Genomic DNA, 21,704 nt, shown 5'->3' on the forward strand with positions numbered 1-21,704 from the left:
GGCTCAAAAACACACAGAGCAAGAAACAGTTCAGGAACAATATGGCCGGGCCCGCTGTGACAAGCCTGCTCATTATCATTGCCTTTAACAAGAGAGTACAAAATTGGAAAGATCGTGGAAAGCTTCACCCACCTTGTAACCTCACACAGTTCCCTAAAGGAAAGGCCTAAATTTAGCCTGCAGCTGGTTTCTGGCCTGTTCTGGAAGTGTGGGAATGGATGATCACCAGGTTTAATAAGGAAGCAGTCGCGGTCAGCAGACACACGCAGGTCTGGGCTGAGGTTTCAGAGGCCTCCGCTCAGCTGCTCGGAGGAAGGTTCTGTGTGCAAGATGTGCAAGAAAACTTTCAGACTGAAGCAGCATTTATCCAGTTTTCTCCAGTGTCTTCGCTCAGGCCGTGAAAGGTGTTTCAGAGAGGCAGTTAAATGCAGCTGAGGACTGAATGTCTGCTATACTTTTCTGCATTCATAGCAAGGGGAAAGTGGTATTTCTGGTAGATTAGATGCTAGAGTGGCCGGTAGAGTAGGACAGCTTGACAAATCCATCAGTTAATATTTTCACTGAAATACCTGACCACCTTTTGCAGTGCGAGCGCTTGCTGTCCTCAAAGGTGAAGTGTTTGTTTACTTCCTCAGTCGGTGGTTTCATTGCATAACAGCGACGTATTCGGCCCTACTTACACGACCACAAAATACACAGCGTTTCAGATTGTTTATCGTCAGTTCAAGTTGTAAGTAATTTAATGCTGCACCTTCTCACCAGGGATCATTAGTCGTGTCATGCACGCATAACAGGCCTTACTAATGAACACCACTCCAAGTATGTCCTGTTTATAGTGTCAGAATTATTATGTGATACTTGAAGCCAGAGCTGTAACCCGGATTTTAGAAATACTGAGGTCAGGAGTCTCACAATGCTAAGAAATCTACCAAAAAAAAAAGACCATAAAACATCAGATTTTGAAAATTATTTTCATATTTTATTCATGCACCTTTTCCGCACTGACAGGAACACAATGCTACTTAGCCCTTTTAGTCTGTTTTAATTATTAAATGTAACTTTTAACATCTCAAAATAGTCCAAATTTAAAGATAGTGACTCACAGTAAGCTAAGAAACCTACTGTGCAGCAGCTTGTCGAAACTCTTCATCAGATCATTAAGAGTCCTGAATGAGAACATGACCTCAGTGTCCTGCAGCAGGAGCGATGCCTAAAATATTTAGAGTATTACTTTAAAAAAACTACACTAATGCATCACAAAAACCCAGATTCTGGATTTGGCCGCACTTGCTTCCTCCATCAACCTGAATATTTTGCAGCCAGCTGTATTATTAGACAAATGTGAACAGGCAGTGTTTACTACAGCGGGGTTAGCTGAGGTCACACCCCAGGAATGTGTTTGTGGCTGTCGAGCTACTTTCTATATCTGCACCCCACTGCCAACACAGTCTGCACACGGCATGTATGTCACAGGAAGCCAGGGCGATGTGCAGCGTGATGGAAATGACGTCTGTGGTCGCGCTGAGCCAAAAGCTTCGTATTCTGAGTGCTGTTGCTTTGGTGTGTTATCGAGGTAATACGCTGCCTTTGTTTCAGTCTCACCTCGCATATATGCTGACTCTTTTATTTCCAGCTGGAATGAAGGTCAGTGAATATATCAAAGATACAGAGATTTGAATATTTTTTGCTTTGTGTAACTTTCACCATCATCATGGCTGCAGACGATAAACAGGATTAAGAAGTTTACAGAAAAGGCCGCCTCTGTTTGACTGCTGAGCCGAAAATATCTTTGAGAAAAAAAAAAATTCTTTGGAATGCCGTGATACTTTGCTGATACACGGGTTGTGTTTTTTGATATTACTCGCAAGTATTGTGTGTTTTTATGATGCAGATTTTTTTAGGTTTCGCTTATTTTCAGTGACACTTCCACTCGTCCTGTTTTCAGGTGTACCAAATTGGGTCAGCCTGTTATTTATTAATTGATTGATTGAGATAAATACTTTAATTTAGTGCCTGAGCTAAGCAGTACCCTCTTTGAATTTGTGCCGTGTCTGACTGGGGATTAGTAAAGTTATCTATGTAGGAATATGAACAATTAGTTGATTAATCAATGAGTTGATAGACATAAATTTTATCAGCAACTATTCTGATAGTTGATTGAATGTTTACGTTATTTGCAAAGTAAAAGGGAGCCAACTTTAGCTCTGAATTATGAGGATCTGCTGCCTGTCTTTGTCTTATGTGATAGTCAACTAAATATTTTTGGGCTTTGGACCGATGGTCAGACAAAACAATCGACGGGAAGACAAAGGCTTCTGGAACATGTGATCTACATTTCTCACCATTCTGACATTTTATAGAACAAACAGTTAATCAATTAATCCGGAAAGCAATTGGCAGATTAATTGATAATGAAAATAATTCTTGCTTGTAAACTCAAGATGGGGGGATGACATGTAGCAAAGGTCCCCGGCTGGACTCGAACCCGGGACATTGCTAGTACATGATCAGCACCTCTAGGTCACCACTGCACCCCCTTATTTGATATCTAACCCCAACAGCTGTTGGTGTGCAGCCACAACCATCAGTGTAGCATCTTCACTTCACTGACCACTCCCTAATACTCCACATGTAATACCTAGGAATCACCACCAGGTGATGCTAATGCCAAAGGAAACTTGTTCCATGCTGCCATCTGGGGTGACTGGGTTTATGTTTGACTGGCTGGAGCTTTGAGAAACCACACAACCATTTGAAAAGTTTATTTCTACCATACACAAACTGTACAACACAGCGCATATCTGTTTATTATGAAATAGTAAAAGTAATAGGAAGTTTCAATTTACAAACTACCTCAACTGAAAAAAGCATTACATTTTAATGTAAAAGAAAAGAAAATACAATACAATTTCATATCATACTAATATCGTTCCACAAAAAAGCATTTCACAATACAAAACATCAAATACTAACAGGGAAAAAAATAAATATTATTCACAAAACTTCCTGAGCAAACAATGTGTGGTATTGGAATTAAATATAAGAAATGATAAATAAAGGATTGTTAGGTTTAAAGAGTGCGATTCAAATTTGGAAAAGATTGAGATGCTTTAAAACATATTGAGTATTTGGATAAAATAGGGTCTTATTTTTCGGTAATTTGGCTCTTTCGCTGTTACATTTTTTGTTTCTTTGAAATGTCCAAGGCTACATGTCTTTGAGTTCATTTTGCAGAAAAGAAAAATGTATTGCTCAAACGAATTACTGTCATTTTTCTCTTGGGATTGACTTCATGTAAAATTGAGACATGTATGGTACGCTGACGCAACTACAGTCTCCCGCTTCCCTCGTTTTGTTGAAGTCAAGGGCAGTGTGGCGAACTAAAAATACAAAATCATTAAAAATGCAAAAGTGCAATTGATGCAAACAAACAACTGATTAGCCAACAACTATCATTTGTCTATGTTTTCATTTCTTTTTTTCTTTTTCTTTTTTTTAATCGTATTTAATGATTGAAACTGAAATATGAGTTGTGGTGGTAGTCAGCTCGGTTTTTGAAATAGCTACTATTCAAATCTGCCCCAAGCGTTACAAGAATATTCAAACTGTAAGACTGGTTGAAATATTAAGGCTTGTAAGCAGGTTAAGATAAAACAGGAGTAGATGTTGTTTATTTTTTTGTCTTTTTTTTTAAACTCACTCCTTCCTTGTCCCCCTCTCCATGCTAGCAAAAGTTAAAATAAACACCAGACTTTTCAATCTCAGTCGTGATATTTCAAAACCTGACTCTGAGATTACAGCTACTGAGACAACGGTATTTAAACAGTCATCAGGAACATTTCCTCCTATGAAAATAATTGTACTGTATAATAAATTAGACACCATCCACATAATACTGTCCTACCACAAAACATAGTACTCGTATATTTTTATGGATTCATATACATTTAGGCACATACTATATGCACACTTCAAAGTGTGTGCACAGAAGGCAGTTTAATATCTATATTTAAAAAAAAGACATCTTGACAAAGTGGAGTTTTTGATTTTTGTTGCACTCTTCTTGTGGCACGCGATGCAAAGCAGAATCTGACATTCAGTTCACCGAATGATGTTGCATTTTTGCTCAGTGTCACTTCCTGGTTGCATTCAGCTGTTATTGGTTAAGAAGAAAAAAGGTACAGTACAGTTGCATTGCATTTTTTTTGATCTCAGTGTTCACTTTGTCTTACCATACATTCAGTTTCCAATAAACAAAGCAAAAGCAATGCTTAAAAATCTTGATGCTTAGTTTGTTTTGGTAGGTTTTTTTTTTTTACTTTGAAGGGAGATCCAACTTATGGTCTAATAATAATATACGCTTTTCAACACTAGATGGCGAAAGTATGCCATGAAATTGGAATGTGCTTCTATGTAATTTACAATGTGCAGAAAGTCAAACAGATTTCTCAAATATTAAGCATTTACAATTCTAGAAATAAATAAAAATCAAGGAAATAAATACACTGATGAACAAATATAATAATAAATAGCGATAATATAAGAATGACATGAACACATACAGATTAAAATCAAGCAAACCATACAAAATAATTAAGTGCAAGAGGGGTAAAAATCTCACCAGGATAAACATATCAAGTGAATGCAGAAACAGTAAAAGCATTACAAATCTGGCTGGTAATTTTCTCAGTGCAGTGTATTTACCGGGAAATGCCAAACACATTTCCAAAAGCCTTGTCTTATACATGCAGCCAAGCCAGCACTCTTCAGTAAAATAGAGCTATCTAGTGCCATTATCCCAAGTCAAAGAAACCTCTTGGTAGCTCTACAGCTTAAACATGGATGCCCTTAATAGCCTGTTTGATATTATCCAAGAGGGCCTTGCACTCTGGAGAGTATTCATGCTCCGAGTTGTTGTACATATCAGTTAATGTGTTCACATAGGCTTCAAAATTATGCTCACTGATGGGTCCCTGCAACAAAAACATGTACGACTATTAGTGAAAACAGCACAGCAGAAATGACAATTTATAGAGAGTGAGATTTCTTCCAGGACAGGTTAGATATAATGAGTTGTAGAGGAGTCTGTGTTCAAGGCTTACTGTACCATTTGAGGCAGCTGAATGTCTGTTAGACTGTTAATGAGAGCTTGGCTAAGGCGAGCGAGCTCCTTCAGAAGGCTGTCGTTGTGCTGTTCAATCATCTTGTTCTCCTCTTCAATTGTCTTCAGGTTACATTCCATTGATGATATCTGCTTTCGGGTACAAAAAAAAACAAACTCGTCAAATTGAGCGAGCGCCGGATCTCGAAGCTTTGTCCTTAAAACGAGCTTGTCAGAGTGGATATTTACCTGGGTTTGAAGTTGCATCATGTCTGCTTCTATTTTCATGTTGGATTCATTCAGTTCCTGAATTTCATGATCCAGATGTTGAATATCTTCTTTGTTTTCAACACCTGAGTTGAAGCATATCGTCTTCATTTGTCACATTCAAACCGAAAACATCGATATTTTCTGTGTCAAGAAACATGAATGCAAAATGTCTCCATACCACACAGCACGTCAGAGTAGCTTACCACTGCTGGCTTTCAGTTTGATAGTCATCTCTTCTTCTGAGTGCTTTTTCTTGATACTCTGTGCGTTCAGTGGGCAACCCGACAAACTAGTTCAGCAGGTCATAAATGACAGTTTTTCAGATGGGAGAGTATCACAGAAGGAACAAACTTTTGCATCAGTCGAGATCATGAATGAGAGCAAAGGTGTAAGAATGCAACAAGTCGACCGTCGGTATTGTTTGGAGATAAAATGGAAGACAGGCGACCTCACCTTCTGTGAGTGGCAAACACATTATTGGCATGTCCAAGGCCATTGCAGCCAGGCAAGGGACAATGGGGCAGTTCCTGTTTACTGGTCTTCCAGGCAAAGGGCAGCCCATTGATGGACGACTCCTTCTGTCTTTTGGCAGCAAGCGGACAACTGCCTGCACTGCGATGGGATGTGTATTTTCCCGATATATGGCCCTGTCCGTCACATCCAATTACTGGACACCTACCAGAGAAAGAAACAAAGAGTCGTGCATGTTGTAAACCTGCACACGCTGCTGATTCACGTGGGGAGAATGTAAGTAACTTGCATTTAAAACCATTTTTTTTTTCCACGCTGCAGACTAAACAAAGACATTCGACTGCTCAAAAAATAACAACCACATCATTAAAAAAAAAAAAAAAAAAAAATCTCTCTTTCAATCACTAGACCGGAAGATTTGTTAACCATTAAGTTGATTAATCCAGCCAAATGCTGATTAAAAATAAAGTCGCCAAAACTAGATATAATCGCATTAACTATAAGTTACTAATCCGCTGAAACTTGAGGTAGAACGAGCGCTCCGTTCAGTGCATACATTTCGAGGTTGCTGATATTTGTGCTTGAAAACATCTCACGCTGAATATCATTAAGAGTTTGTCAGTTGGAATTCAGGCCTGTTTTCTGCAGGTCAGTAATGGAGTGACATGAATTACAGATAATTGTCATGTATCCCCTCATGCGAAAGAATGTAATTTGGAGGTGGCTAACCCTTTCCCTTATTGATAAAGGTGAAAGGTCACTGGAGATGATACAAATGGCACACATGCTGTAGAGTGCTGCTGCAAAAAGCCTGTTTCAGCATTTTGTTACTCGACAGCACAGCAGCACTTAGAGGACAAAACAACACCAGTCCCATTACTTACAACTATCACAGGTAGGTGGCTTGATGCAAGGCACCAGGACAATGGAGGCATGCCATATGGCCCACTATTTACAATAATCTAGGGACATTTGCTACCCTCCCCCCTTTCTCTCCCTTTCTCTCTTAATGTGTATGAGATCTATTCCAGTCTAATTCCTAAGCTCATGCCCTTGCATTAGTAATTAAAAAGAAAAAATCTGTGTCCAGATGTATAAGTAAACAAGGGCTCATACTGTATATCTGACTTGGGATTTAACCTGGAAATCAATTACATTATTTTTTTTTCCAATAACACTTTCACAGACAATGATTAAGCTGTAAACGAGCGCACCGCCATGGGAGTGGGCAATTCAACATTTTTCTTAATATACTATAATTATAAAGAAAGCACTCAGTGAAGAGTAATAAGCCAGATATTCCATTCAGAAAATGGGGAAAATACAAAACCCTGAAAAAATCCCACAAAAACACGCTGCTAATCCTTAGAAAATAATTCACTAATGTTACGGCAAGAGAAGTATTATTTTCTTTGTTTAACTTAATGGCCTGCAGGTATAATGCCCCGGGCACAAAAGCATGACGCATTTTCACAATGTTTTCTTGTTTTATTTTTGAAACAAAAAAATATGACAGCATGAGATGAGGAAAAAAAAAAAATCTCTTACTTAAGCTCTTGCTCATCTTTGTCATCCTTGTTTGGTGTGAGCTTCAAACCTCCCTTTCTGGCACGTGGACATCCTGACAAGCTACAAATGATTGGAGACAGTATGGGTTAACGTGAAGGAAATTCATATAGGAGCGAAAGATGTTACAGGCAGCTGTGAGCTTTATGGACTTTCACAAATCTATAAATCTAAATAAATGTTTAAACACTGAAAAAGCTGCGCATATTGTGGATTTTAAAACGATACATAAATGCATGGACGGATGAAAATGCATCCAAATAAACACAAGAATTCAAAAAGTGCAACATGTTTGCAGCATAAAGTGAGACTTTCACCATCTGTTTGAATGTCATGCATCTGACAAATGTATTTCATGCTCAGTTGCGATGATTTTTCGCTGCTACCTTCTGTGCGAAGCATAGTTCCCAGTCACATGTCCAGATCCATCACAGCCAGGTGTTGGGCACCTGCAGGTTGAGAGACACAGAGACCAGGTGCCTTTTACAGCAAAAGACTGCGAGCAGAGCAGTGGATTCATGCTAATATGCAGAAATCTAGGACAAATACTAAACAACTTCACGTGGAGCACATAGAAGTCATGCATAATGTGTAGTGGAAAGGAAAGGAAAGGAAAGCATTGACCCAGGCTGAGGCAAACATGCTGCCTGGTTCAATGTGAAAAATCCTTTAGCAACAATAGCAGTTTTCAAAACACATACTTTAGTTCCTGAGAGTTGGCTGCCATCAGTGATTTGAGTGTTTTGTCAGCCAGGGGACATCCAGACACACTAGAGAGGATAAAGAGCTAACAGTCATTTTAATGCACTCTTTGATCATGGCTGAATTGAATAATCTTAATACAATGTCTCAATGCATATTTATACAAAATTACTTGAAAACACAATTCCACTTCCTCTTCACGAGAAAGCTTTTCATCTCACTATGTTTGGGGAAAAAAAAAAAAAAGGAAAAAAGACATATGATAGAAAATCTAAGTCTACAAGCGATGTGACAAGTTTTCAACCGTAATAATCAACATAATTAAACAATCAGCACTGTTTCCCTTGTCTATATCTCTGCTAGCTGGCGCTAATGAGAGTGTAATTAATTACAGTACCTCCGATGTGATGCATAATTCCCCGTCACATGGCCGCTGCCGTCACAGCCTGGGGTCGGACAGCTGCAGGAGAGCACAAAGCACTTAATGCACAGATTACTCTACTTCCCACAGACTTTGCCAAGCTTGAACTGAATCTTTCTTTTTACACTGACAACCTTTTCATGGGCATTAAAGAGAAAAAAAAAAAGAGTTAGTACAGCGGGAAGTTTAGTAGAGAAATTCTTATCATATTGCTCAACATTCAGCTTAATAACGTCTCTGAATGCCGCTGAAGGGGTGCTGTGCTGCGGAATCTAGAGGGTCCTACTGTTCTCGTGGTGTGATTCTCAAGGGGAGACCCAGCAGAGCATGCACTCTAACTACAAGAGTCAAGAGTTGTAAGCTTGTACAGAGCATACAGGGAGAAAACTCACTTTCAAATAGATATATTTCTGCTCCACATGAACCTGCAGACATACCAGTTACAATGATAGGTAACACAGTGAGTTTCAGTGCGTTCTGACTCACTTATATCAAACGGTCCTATTTAAACAAAGGTATGGTTTGGCATTACACTTTTTATCGTTAATACTGACCATCTGCCAACTAAGAGGGAAGCTCACATTATTCACAGCTGACTGAGTAAAGATGCCTCCAGATGTTTCTTTCTTTAACGTAGCGTACCTCAAAAGCTCTTTCTTTGAATCTCGTAATAGCAGCTTGGCTTTGGGACTCAACATGCTGGCGTCTCCTTGATAGTGTTGGTCCTCCGAAGAGGCATGATCGTAATCCTCCTGCGGAGAGAGAAAAAGTAAAAGCATGGCCTTAAATGTCCAAAGCATCAAACCTGACCACGATCTGCAATGACCTAAAAGTGAATAATTAATGAAAAGCCCTGTGTAATACTCTCCTAACACAAGCCTTGGGGGTTAGAGTGCAAGGCAAAGAGATTACGCTTAAGGATACTTATACTGTAGTAAACCATACATCCATTTAAAGTCACACTTAATCCACATAGTATTTATGATGTGGATAGCTATGACGTATGGATTTTTTTTTTTTTTCCACATACGAGATTGTGCTGTCACCAGATGCTGTGTGCGATTTAAAAGCAGGTCAAATGTGATAACTGCTGATATCGACTACAAATGAATATCACCTGTGAAATGAAGAGAAGAAAACAAACATTAAGGTACTTCCAGGCCTTTGGGCAGGAATGATTCGTGGCTTAGCAGCAGTGGTCAGTGTGAAATATCTAATACAGTTTATAGATTTAAAGATCTGACTGGAGAAGCTGCTGCTTTGTCTTAAAAAATGTCACCAGAAATGTTCTCACCAAGTGTGTTACCAGCAGGGCTGAGACTCTCTGTGACGTCTGCTTTTTGTTCTGAAAATTTGGGGATTTTAGTGGCCTGGGGAGATTTTATATTCAACAGTTCCAAAACTTTGTAGTATTTAAGTATCTTAGACCAAATGTGACTATTTTGACTATTTTTAGAACACATTTGAGTACTTTGACTCAGTATTTTTAGACTAAATTTGACAAATTTTAGGCTAACAAAATATTTATTTACTTCCTATCAGCAAGGAGAGGGCTTTCAAACAGCATCTAGACATTCATGTTGGGAAATAAAATACCACTTTATGTCAAATCAGTAATTTCCAAAAAAGTCCATAGTAACTTTCCTGGGAGGTCATTACAGTGATAATAGAGAAAAAGGAGAATTATAATTGGTGATGTTGCATTAATTTCAAAAAAATGTCAAAAATCCAAATGACTTAAACATTTTCGAGAAGTGCAGACGGGGGGACCAGATAAAGTCTGAGCCTCACTGTCCCTCCATGTCTGTCTTTTACTTCCTGTGCTGTGGTCTCATTTTGTTTGCCCTTTGCCCTGACCCCAACACACCGCAGGCTTTACGCCATTTGACCCTCGATTTTTCACCCTTCAGCATTCACATCTTCCATTTTTAGCCTGCATCTAAAGTGTCAGTTGTCAGCGTGCTTTTACCTCTGCGTCCTGTAAAGTGTGTGCTTTGCTGAAGTTGACGGGGATGGGGCTCTCCCAGCTGTCTCTCTCACACAGCGGCTGGTAGAAGGCGGGACTGATGAGCACGCTCCCGCCTTTGGCCACGGTGGACTCAGAAGGGGACAGCGGGTCGTCCAAAGGTGTTTTCATCTGGGCTTTAACGTTTTCCTTGCACTTCTTCATGCTCAGGTCCAGCGTGCCGTTTTCATCCACCTCTATGAGCATGTCCTGAAGGCAGAGAAGTTTAATCCTCAGCATTTAATCAATTAATACGAGTGTGGCTCACATATCATCGCAGTGCGTGCGAACGTATGAAAGCGAATGAATCAGGGGATAAAAATAGAACCTATTTCCCAATTACACTAAAAGGAATGTAAATAAAACAGTACGATGTCTCATTAATATGACAGCAGCGATATGGTAAACTTGAACCCGGCAACATTCCTCTGTAAACATGAAAAATGACTTAAAACACAGAGCAAACAAACAATGTATTTAAAATAAAACATACAGTGGTTATCTCACACCAGACAAAGTACCAAACTAAGCCAGCGTTAATTCTGCTGAACACAAAAAAATAATCACTGGTGTGTAGTTTTTCTGTGACAGCTGTGTCATCTGTTTTCTAGGACACACAACCAAGATGGCAGCTGGGGGGGTTTGCTGGTTTTAGGTCATCATTATTATAGCAAAAATTAAAAAGCTTAATGTGGCATAAGTTTCCCTGCTGACAGATGTGTTTGTCGTTCCTGTGCTCAAACCCAATAGCATGATGACTTATGGCTGTTTTATGGTATTAAAACTTTTACCTCATTACATGCTGAAATCCTTTTCCATAAATGAAACCAATTATTCAACGCATATGTTTCATTAAACCCTATACATCATTATTTTTTCGTAACAAAGGGGAGCTTTTCAAATTAATTAAAGGGGATAATTTACATGAACATTGGATGTGGCTGTCCACTTTGATTATCCAGCCATTTGATGATGTGTGCACCTAATAAAAATAACACCAGTGGAAAAGACTTTTTGTGGTTTTTTGTGTGTGATTTTAATGTCGTTTTTAGCCACAACTAAAAACCAAAACTCAGGAATTTGCTCTTTTTTTTTGCTGTTATTTATTATTTAATAATGTAATTTAAGCATCTCACATTGTTAAATAAGTAAAAGCAGCTTGTATTCACGCTTTGGAGGCCAGCTATTTGGTGCTTTTTTGCGTGTGAAACGGGTAATATACATATGCAGATAAGTTACAGCATATAACACTCTAAATATGGCCCCTTTTTTCAGACCTGAAAGCTGTTCTTTATTTTGTACGTCTCTCCAAGACAACTAAGCTGTAAATGAGAACAGATGATTAACTTGCTAACACTGTTTTATTCATTCAGTGGGCTGGTACCTGGTACAAGGCCACATTCTCAGCTCAACAAGCTGGGAGACAAGGATCTGTGCTGTGTAGGTGTGGAAACCTTGAATCATCTACAGTACAGTGTGCACGTATGTAACCCACAGAATGTGATCAATATTAATCGTGAAGTGAGTTTGGAAAAAGCTAAGCACAATGCCGCCTCGGAGATAATGACAGCAGAAGAGATTTCAGACCTGCACGCATTTCCAAGAAGAGTTTTGTGCGAATTAAACTTTTCTGATGTTAACTCCTTTAGCTGATTGGCTTAATCCGTTAAAACACTCATAAAGACTATCGGGTGTAGACACACAGCCTATGCTGGATCATATAACTAAGCAAAATATCCTCTGCCATCTGCAGCGGGCAAGATGCAGTTTCAGACAACAGTTCAGGGTTTTTACATGCCAGCTGATGTCGAAACAAAATACACTACCACATGTTTTATTAAAAAAATATGCGAGTAGTTGTAATTGGGAAAGAAGGATGATTGTATTTCTTCTTTTGATGTGATTACACAAATTTTCATTTGTGTACATTAAAGCTTTATGGAGTGGAAACCTCCTTGTTTTTCTGCCACCAGAGCGCCAGGCTCGCTTTGCCAAATTCTGTCTTTTGATGTCTTCCCTTTTTATACACAAATCAGAGTTCCTTTAAAATGACCACATTAAATACCTTTCCAAGTGGTCTAATTTGATTACCTTTGTGGAGGTTGCCAAGGGCCGGCCGGCGACAGCCTCCATGTTCTTCCGGTAGCGAGTGGAGAGGTTGAGGATGGCGGCGGTCGCTGCTGCGGCTTGGAGTCCGTCTTCTTTTTTGAATTGACTCGGCGGGCTGTGCTGACCAGAGGTGGGCAAACGGCCACCTGGAGCACTGAGGAAGCCAGGATACTGCTGAGGTGCTAAAAGACAAATAATTAGCGAATAATTTAGATACTGAGATACCAGGTGTTCTGCCCAAACTTAACAGCACATAGAAAACAAGTTGGGAGTTGATATTTATGGGTTTTGCAACAACTAGTCACACAAAAGGATTGATGCAGTTTTTTAAAAGGGATAATATGACATTTCCATGTAGGTTGTTGTTGTGGACTAATATTAATGTTGTGTCGAAAACCAAGGCTCCATACTTAAAACGTGACAATTTATTCACCTTCCACACAACGTTAACTTACCACTAATTGTTTTGGATCAAATGAAATGAATGCATGCGACTTACAGTCAGGGAAATGTGGCGTTTCCTGGTCCTGGTTGGTCCCCATCAGAGGCTGTTTGCCGAAGACCTGTGCATCAAAGCTGGCGTAATCAAAGCGGATTCTGCTGTACTTGTCCATGTCTTTTGTGAGGCTCGTTTGCAAGGCTGCTACTGGATGAGAGAGCCTGTAGTTCAACTGGTTCATCTCGAACTTCTTTATCAAACCGATGGCTCTGCAAGGAGAGAAAAAACAAACAAAAAAACCTGATTTTATTGTGCAAAACTTGTGAAATATCAAGCTCAAATTAAGCAGTTAAGTATAGACATTGTTTTAAACCATTCAGGGATGCCAGTGCTTTTGTACACATAGAGTCTGGGATCTGATGTGTGTTGTAGATCCACAGCCAGGTTGCCAGACTAATTAATATAGTAGGAGTGGGCATCCTGCCCATGATATATCCACAGGGAACAAAGAGTTCTGCTCTTTTATCATCTCTAATAGAGAGGAACTCACAGGACCAGCAACCGTTGCTTATGTCTGCTTGGAAAGCTCGAAATAGACTGTGTTCTGCTGGGATCAGTGAATAAAAATATCCCACAGTCGCCTCAACAATAATAGTGTTTATCACTTTTTTGCATAACCTCAGTTACGCTTTTACGACTGCAGTCCACTACAGAGCTGAATGATTTCTGGATGCTCGTTGTCGCTGTTTTCCCGCACACGTGACCGCATCAGCAGCAGAAAAAAAAAAATCCTCAACGCTGTCTGACATCATACCTCGGTGAGCGGTCAGGTGTTTGTCTGCATTTCAGGCTCTCGTCCTGAGGTTTGGAGACCTTCACTGCAGCAGCGATGGGGCAGCCTGAGAGACTGTTCAGGGAGGAAATCAAACACATTAGCCTAATACTGTAACTCATCTATGAACAGGGTGCAGATTTTCTAATGGCTTTGTCTCGTGGATGTACCTCCGGTGCGTGCTACGGTTGCTGTTGACATGTCCTCTTCCTGTGCACCCGGGTGTAGGGCACTTGAGGACGTTCTCATGCATGGCCAGAACTGATGGGACGGGGACAGGGAGGAGATGAGCTCAGTCAGAGAAACGTGTCCAACATAAATCAACATCGAAGACATAATCAAGCTTAAAGATTATACGATGGTAAATACGTATCTACACATATATACCGAGCATTTTGGAAATAAAACAAGTAAATGAGGATTGGTTGGTACATTAGTGCCTATAGAGCAAAGATCCTACAGAGACAGAAACAGGAGAAGAAAGCCTCTCTCATTGTGAGGAATGCTGTAATGTGGCTGAAATGTAAATAGCTTAGTGCAAAGAGGAGCGTAACAAGACAGCTGATTATATTCTTCAAAACAAACGCGTCGTTAAAGGTCCGCTCTGTATCCTTAGAAACTTCTTCTCTGTACATATTCTCCAATTAGTTTGTTGGAGTTGTCTATTTATTTTTGAATGCTGCGTTAGCTAGCCCTTTGATTTGCAAATACTGCCTCCAGTCTAAGAGCACGCGCTTTTTTGAAAAAGTTAATTACTTTTTCTGTTCCTTTTGTAACATTACTGTTTAATGTTGAATGTTTGTTGAGTTATATTGAAATGACTTAACAATCGCCAATGTGAGGGGAGAAAAAAAAAAAAAAGGACAAGAATTCAGTATTCACACATTACGACACGACGAGACAGAGGAAGAGAGAAAATCCTTTAAATTTATTTGAAAAGTTTCGTGCACATCTTTGAATTGAACTAAATGTATAAGCAGGTCTTTCTTGTCTTTGGGTCCGTGCTAAGAGGATTTCAATTACTGTGCCTGATTGTAAATCCGAAAACTGGCAGTTTTTTCGTTTAAATCATCCATTATACAGCATGTATGCACAGAAAGCTTGTGTGACTTACTCTCTGGAGGAACTCGGACTTTATGAGGACACCCAGACAAACTCCTGTGATGTGGGTACAGGCCTGTCACATGACCGGTGCCATCGCAGCCAGGAGTTGGACACTTTATGTCCTTTTTATCTGTACGTGGAGAATCTGCAGACACAGTAAAGGAAGATTTCACAATAAATATATGTGATACAAACGCTGTGCTGCTGCCTGAAGCAAACCAAGCCCTTCTGTCTTCATAGGTGTTGGAGAAATAAGTGAAATATACATATAATGCTCTTCTACTTTCCGTATGCATAGGTCAACAGATTGAAATATCATGCAAAGCGAGACACTTTTTTCACAAAATGCATCTTTTAATCTGTCATTTTAGTTAAGGCCGCAGTTCAACACAGAGCATTCACTTCTTAATGCCCATCCATCGAAAGATTACATCTAGGATTACACATTTAGCTGCAGTCATTTGAAGAATCAGAGGGAAACATGAGAGGTACTTTAGGAGGATTTAAGACTTATGGTCATGGTTAAATATCTAGTTGATTCCTATCAAAATCCAATATTCTGAGTAGTAGCAATTCCATCAGAAAATTTTGTTCTTCTTTATTTTATTCTGTTTATTTATTACTTCACTTGTTGCCAAAATGTTTTTAGTACTTAAGAGGATTTCCTCCCTCTGATTTCCCCTCCTGCGTATGCTTCTTTTATTCATTTTAATGTTTTTTTGAGGGCCCCATCATCCAAAGCAGAAGTGGTCTGTCTGATTTATGCCGTTCATTCCCACACTGATAACTTTCCTAAGACTCCGTTTTCATATGGTTACCTTTTCCTCCATGATAGTTGAGTCTGCTGTCCATGTCCATCATCCTATGGTGCCTTCTCTCATTGGTCATCTGCTCCATGAGGAACCGGTCCATCTCCCTGTAGGCATGGTGTAGGGCCTGTCTTTGCTCTGTCTGCAGAGCTATGGCCTGCTCCAGCAGGCTGAAGTTCACACGCCCTCGGCTCATCTCCAGGCCTCTCTCATGAAGGCCCAGAGCCCAGCTGTCCAGCCGAGGTGGCCTCTCCGCCTCCACCTCCCCCTCGCTGTCCTCCTCTGTGGGGAGCGGCCTGTATCGTAGAGCCTCAGCCTGAAAAATACTCGCCCTGCCCATCAGACCACCTGAGTCTGGGTGAGGCTCTTCTTTCATGTGGCCATTCCTGCCTGACAGATCTTCGGAGGCTCTGGAGGGACTGCAGCCTGAGCCGTTCACCTTGGCAGACAGAGACAGCGGCTCCCACTCAGCCTCCCTCATGTCTTCGTGTGGAGTCTGAGGCGACGATGTGCCGCTCATCCTGTCTTGACTTTGGTCTTCTTCATTATTAAGGAGGTCCTCATCGTCTTCATCCATCAGACGTTCAGATGTGTCCGGCTCGCACTGCGGGGAGCCATTCGATGTAACCTCCGACCATCCGAGAGAATCGCTGGACTTTGCTGCCATATCATAGCAGCCATTTTTGTTGGTAACTCCATTGATTGCACTTAAGTTTCCATCTAAAACAAGGAAACACTTATTATTTTACGTGTTTTCAAGACTTGGCCAAACATGTTCTTTTGTGACCCCTCGGTCACATCAGGATAAGAATTGTATGTCCCCGATAATCTTCTCCAAATCCTTTAAAGGTTTTAGGTTTTGTGTTACTTTTCTACAAATAATATCTTGAGAAAAACATGTTTTTAAAACCTTACAGAGGATTAATAAGAACACATGTTGCAACAGAAATGATAATCATAAGGTTGCAAGATGTCCAAGCAATTCAACTATATTTTAAATAACATATATGACCCTTCTTTCTGCTAGTTCAACATGAAACCTGGAGATGAGAAACACAATTGTTTTCTTCTTCCTCGGTGTCTCCAATTGGAGGAACAACCCAATGTAGATTTAGGGCAAGATTATGGAGGGATTTACTGTGTGGTGGACAGCAAACATCAGTTTTTAATTAGTTATGTGTATTTTTAAGTGCAAGCAACATTTTGTCATCTGCACAAAAACGGATTTAAAAACACATAATTGTTGTTTCGAGGGAGGAGAACAAGGAAAGTGAAGAGGATTCCTAAAAACACAGATGGAGGAAAGCAGAAACATGCAGATAAAAGAGAGAGAGATCTCTGTGAGCTGCTGCTGCTGCTGCCTGTGTGGCAGAACAGAGTTTATGAGAAGCCAGCCATACACCTCATTTAAAAACTGACCATTTCTGTTATTAAAAAAAAAGCTATGACTGCACAACTAACTGCTCGGAGAGATGAGTGGCATCCTCAGTGATCATGACCCAAAATCACTGAAAAAAATGAGCAATTAGATTCATTCTGATAAGAATTACATTTTTTATTTCACCTGCTTAAAGATGAAATTAAAACCACAAATGAGTGTATTTGATTTTAAAAGCAACAAGAGGAAATTGTTCGAATGTCTTTTTCTTTCTACTTTATAGTAAGATATTTTTAAAAGTAAGGAGTGATGTGGACGTTGTTCAGTTGAGTTTTTTTTCAATCACATTTTACTGTTAAAATATAAATAACTCACAAGAGACTATTAAGATGCAGGATGCTGTGGGGAAAGATTGTCACCTCGTTTTATTGAGTGTTGTATCAAATGACAGGAAAGAGGAGCTTTTCTAATAATGTCAATAAGATTTAGCCTTTTTAAAATCCTTGTGGGTATCATAAGACAACATATATGATAAATATAATACCATTATTGCAGATTAATGAAATATATATACATATATGCATTTCTTCTTAAAAATTTTCACTCATTTCATATAATCTCTCTTCTCCAGTTTATTTTGGTGAGTGCTCTCAATAATTTAATTTGCATTGACCTTTTGCTGTCTATCTTTTAGTATAAATCCAGAAATCCAGGTCACATGCACAGAAAGCCACAAGATTGTGTGAAGCCTGGCGCACTGAAAGTCTGATCAGGGGAGCAGACAAAGAGGGTTACGGTTATCCCTCAAAATGCATCTGAAACAACACTTTATTAACGCCACTGATTATAATAAGTCATGGTCAGTGATTAACAATGGGAAGCTATCATCTGGATTGATTCAATAAAATCTCTCTTGATCCTCCAAAACCGTTCAAACTTATGCTCGATTAAGGCTCTTTGGACTGCGAGGGCTTCAGCAGGCTGGACTGTGGGCCTATATCCTCTTAAGTGGCTGGACATCAGAAGCAAAAGTAGGATTCGATAGGGTGAGGCGATAGATAGAGATGGATTGTGAGAATCAGATCACACGCTGCTGAGGATGATGCAGATATTGTCAGACAGATACGACTGATTAATGGGAGCAGTACAAAAAAACGTAATCCTCACCAAAAGAGCTTTAAAACAAAAATTATGTGGCGCTAATAAAAAAAAAAATATATACTTTTGTACATGATCAAATGCAGTGGAACTGGACATGTCTGGTGTGGTGTGTGTACTCAGGAAACTTTACAATGTCTTACTTTCAGTTACCCGATAAATATATTAGAAAAGACGTGTCTAAAGACGAGCCCTGTTGAATGAAAAATTAAAGCCAGTTACACGTATTTACATTTATGAGGCGAGCAACAAGGGTTTTGTTTTTCATCCAGATGGACTCCCCGGCCTGACACAGCCGCATACAGTCAGACAAGCACACAGACGTATACACACACACACAAACACACACACACACACACACACAAACACAGAGAGACACAGAAGTGCAGTGAAAAAAGGAAAGAGATGGAGGAAAAAAACTTGGATCCCTGCGGTGGTTTGTGTGTTGGAACAGGTGAACAGTTTGTACTCCAGAATAGCCATTACCAGCACTCTGCAGCAGGGCTGCAGTTGGCTGGAGTTGAACGCAGTGTGGCTCGACCAAACGAGAGGCTTATTTTTCTCCCTTTTTGTTAAAATGCAGATATGACCAGCTTCCCACTGCAAAAATTCTTACTGCCTCCATGCAGTCCACTTTTCCAATTTTTGTTTTTACACAGAAAATAGCCCCCAAATCTGACAATAACAGCAAAATATGTTCTGAAATTGTTTATCAATATCCACGTTCTGTCTCTGTCTCTCGCTTTCTCTCTCTCTTTTTTTTTTATTTTATTCTGGCTGTATTTTGTTGAGTTTTAAAACTAGTCCGCTGAATATCAGGTTCAAATAAGGGAAATATCCAGCAGTCAATCAAAGTTGCATGATAAAAAGAAAAAGTATGTAGAATACTCAACAACAAAAGGAAAAACTGATGATGCACAGTGAATTACTTAGATAATTGTAATGTAATATGAACCCAGGAAACAAATAAATTCCATTTCCAATGAATCCACACAATTCAGTGAGCTACTCTCCTGGTCCATTTAACTACACACATGTGTACTATAATGAGCTGTAGACATTATGCCTAATTATGTATTAGACTGTGTTAGAGGGCCTAACAAAAGCTTTTGAAAGGGACAATTACGTTTGTTGCTTAGTTACATCGTTAAAAATATACCAAATCAGTGCAGATTATAGTGGGCGAGAATGCACATGTACACCACGAGCATTGTTGCCAAAATGCACAAAATTCAATTCATTAGGAAAAAAGAAAACATTTTCGCTAGTGAAAAGGACAGTGGCATAAGTGAAAATAAACAATTTTTAACTGTTGTTGATGAAATGTTCCTATGGTCTTTGTGAAAAATAAAACATGAGAACATCAGCCAAGCAACGTGGACGCCTCGTTTGTTTTCCACCTCAATAAAAATTCAGTTTAAAAGAATGGAGGAAGTTTAATTTAAAGCAAAGTGAGCTGGTGCACTCCCCCCATTCAGTGTTTCATTCTATGGATTCAATGGGTTTGGACTGGCTATTGAAAAAGGACAGATGAGGGGTCTGAAATCTGGCCTCATCAAAAGAGGGTAAAGCCACGCCAGAAATATCATGGCAGATCAGCTGTCAAAACTTCAATTTGTGGACGTGAGACACAACTAATGTGGACCCAGCAGTGTAGTCTTTCACTTCCACTGCACAATGACTGCGGCTGCTGGCTGATGGCAGAGGGAGGGAAATATGAATGCAACAGATGGGATTTTAAAATTCAGCGTCAATTGTTCATCAAAACAGACAAAACAACAGGACATCTGTTTACCTGCTGGAGTGTCAATGTTCCTCAGCTCTTCTTTGTCCTGTGGCGGTGCCAGGTCCTCGCTCTCCTCTTCACATGCCTCGCTGGGGCTGTAGTGGCGGGGCTTCATCAGCAGGGACTTTCTCTTGTTGACGGGGGCGCCCTGCACCCCTTCCTGAGCACTCCTCTTCCTCGCCATGGACCCATATGGGCTGAAGGGAAGAGGGGAACGGACAAAAAGCACAGCAGGGTCAACAAAGGACTCCGATTGGCTCATTTTAAAGCTCCAACTATTAAAATTTGAGGCTTTTTTTTTTTTTTTTTTCATTTTGGTGAAGTTAAAAACCTGCTAATATGTGATCTGGGGAGAAGATATTTTCTTTTTTTGGCGTGAAGATGAAAAAGATGAGAAAATTCAAGCGTCGTAAAATTTTACCTGTGAGTCTCGGCGACGCAGTCGGCCAGCCCTGTGAAATAAAGGCCAAAAAAGAACAGATAGAAAGTCATGTTTACATTTCCACGGCAGGAGCACAGCATCTGTCGACATATTCATCTTCAAACGTTCAAGGCGACGCACTACTTGTCTGCTAATGAAATTTTTACAATGTTACGTAAATATTTGTTCTGCGGATGATGTTTTAGGGGTGACACCACCTGGGCTAATACTGCTCCGTGCAGCCTTTTCCCATAGATTTGATTCTCTTTTACAATGCCATTGGGTATAATCAGCATAAGGATGGGGAAGTGGTCTCTTCATTGATCTGAAAAGCTTTTCATTCAATCTGCTCATTCTCTGGGACACCAACAGTAGCTCATCCTTTGACAGCACTGACAACATGATCTAAAAGGGTAAATCAATTTTCCCAGAGGCCTGCGTGAATCTCATTCACAAGTTCTGCCCCTACTCCCATGAAGCACAACCAATAATAACACTTTTCATGAATTTCCCCAGATGTAGTAATAGCTCCAGCGTGCGCAGGCAGGCCTCAGAGGCCCTGAACACTTGCATAATGACATATCCAGTCTAGAGGTTTTCAATCACACAATATATACACACTCCTTAACTAATTTGAGCCAGTGTTCCAATTTAATGAAGTTATTCCCCTCTGAATAATGAAATGGCAGTGCAGGGCTCTTCAGACCAGTAAGATAATACATAAAATTGACAGTTATAAAGTTGGATTGTTGAACTGATACCCCGAGCCCATGGCGGTAAGTGGAATATGCGCGTGTGTGCATTGAGTTAAAAGCAAAGTAAAAAGCTGCACTCACCTGTGCTACTGTTACATGTTTTCAGTGTTTGCTCCTCGCCTTCAGAATCCATCTGTAAATAAAACACGCGACGTACACATGAGCCACTGAGCAAACAGACTGGGTTCATTTCATTATTTTCATTCACTATTTGAAACGGGGAAAAAAAGGTTGAAACACTTTATAGATTATTGGCGATTTTTGCCGGTCGACCAGAGCCAGCCAGCCTTAAAATCAATTTGTGTGCGCGACAGCATCGCAAAGAGCTCCTAAAACATCAGTAATATGCAAACACATAAAGTATAATGTTGGGGAAA

At 39.9% G+C, this 21,704-nt stretch overlaps 1 protein-coding gene across 7 annotated transcripts in view; it reads right to left on the reverse strand.

Annotated features, from left to right (window-relative positions):
• Positions 1-2,747: 2,747 nt before the first annotated feature.
• The window catches only part of st18 (ST18 C2H2C-type zinc finger transcription factor), a 41,115-nt gene continuing 22,158 nt past the window's right edge, over positions 2,748-21,704 (reverse strand). For 4 of the 7 annotated variants that reach the window (XM_076744123.1, XM_076744120.1, XM_076744122.1 and 1 more), the window contains 20 exons: positions 21,409-21,460; positions 20,573-20,603; positions 20,161-20,348; positions 15,839-16,549; positions 15,031-15,165; positions 14,087-14,177; positions 13,899-13,991; positions 13,145-13,353; positions 12,628-12,827; positions 10,501-10,746; positions 9,174-9,283; positions 8,508-8,570; positions 8,110-8,178; positions 7,795-7,857; positions 7,391-7,471; positions 5,825-6,046; positions 5,575-5,660; positions 5,351-5,454; positions 5,108-5,254; positions 2,748-4,973 (listed from right to left, as the gene is read on the reverse strand). In XM_076744123.1, the coding sequence (XP_076600238.1) occupies positions 4,833-4,973; positions 5,108-5,254; positions 5,351-5,454; positions 5,575-5,660; positions 5,825-6,046; positions 7,391-7,471; positions 7,795-7,857; positions 8,110-8,178; positions 8,508-8,570; positions 9,174-9,283; positions 10,501-10,746; positions 12,628-12,827; positions 13,145-13,353; positions 13,899-13,991; positions 14,087-14,177; positions 15,031-15,165; positions 15,839-16,549; positions 20,161-20,348; positions 20,573-20,603; positions 21,409-21,460 (3,042 nt within the window). In that variant the 3' untranslated portion in view covers positions 2,748-4,832. The remainder of the gene's footprint in view (positions 4,974-5,107; positions 5,255-5,350; positions 5,455-5,574; positions 5,661-5,824; positions 6,047-7,390; positions 7,472-7,794; positions 7,858-8,109; positions 8,179-8,507; positions 8,571-9,173; positions 9,284-10,500; positions 10,747-12,627; positions 12,828-13,144; positions 13,354-13,898; positions 13,992-14,086; positions 14,178-15,030; positions 15,166-15,838; positions 16,550-20,160; positions 20,349-20,572; positions 20,604-21,408; positions 21,461-21,704) is intronic. The other 3 variants (XM_076744121.1, XM_076744126.1, XM_076744127.1) reach the window with 1 other exon arrangement.

Source organism: Chaetodon auriga, chromosome 12 (assembly GCF_051107435.1).
Source record: "Chaetodon auriga isolate fChaAug3 chromosome 12, fChaAug3.hap1, whole genome shotgun sequence".
NCBI lineage: Eukaryota > Metazoa > Chordata > Actinopteri > Chaetodontiformes > Chaetodontidae > Chaetodon > Chaetodon auriga.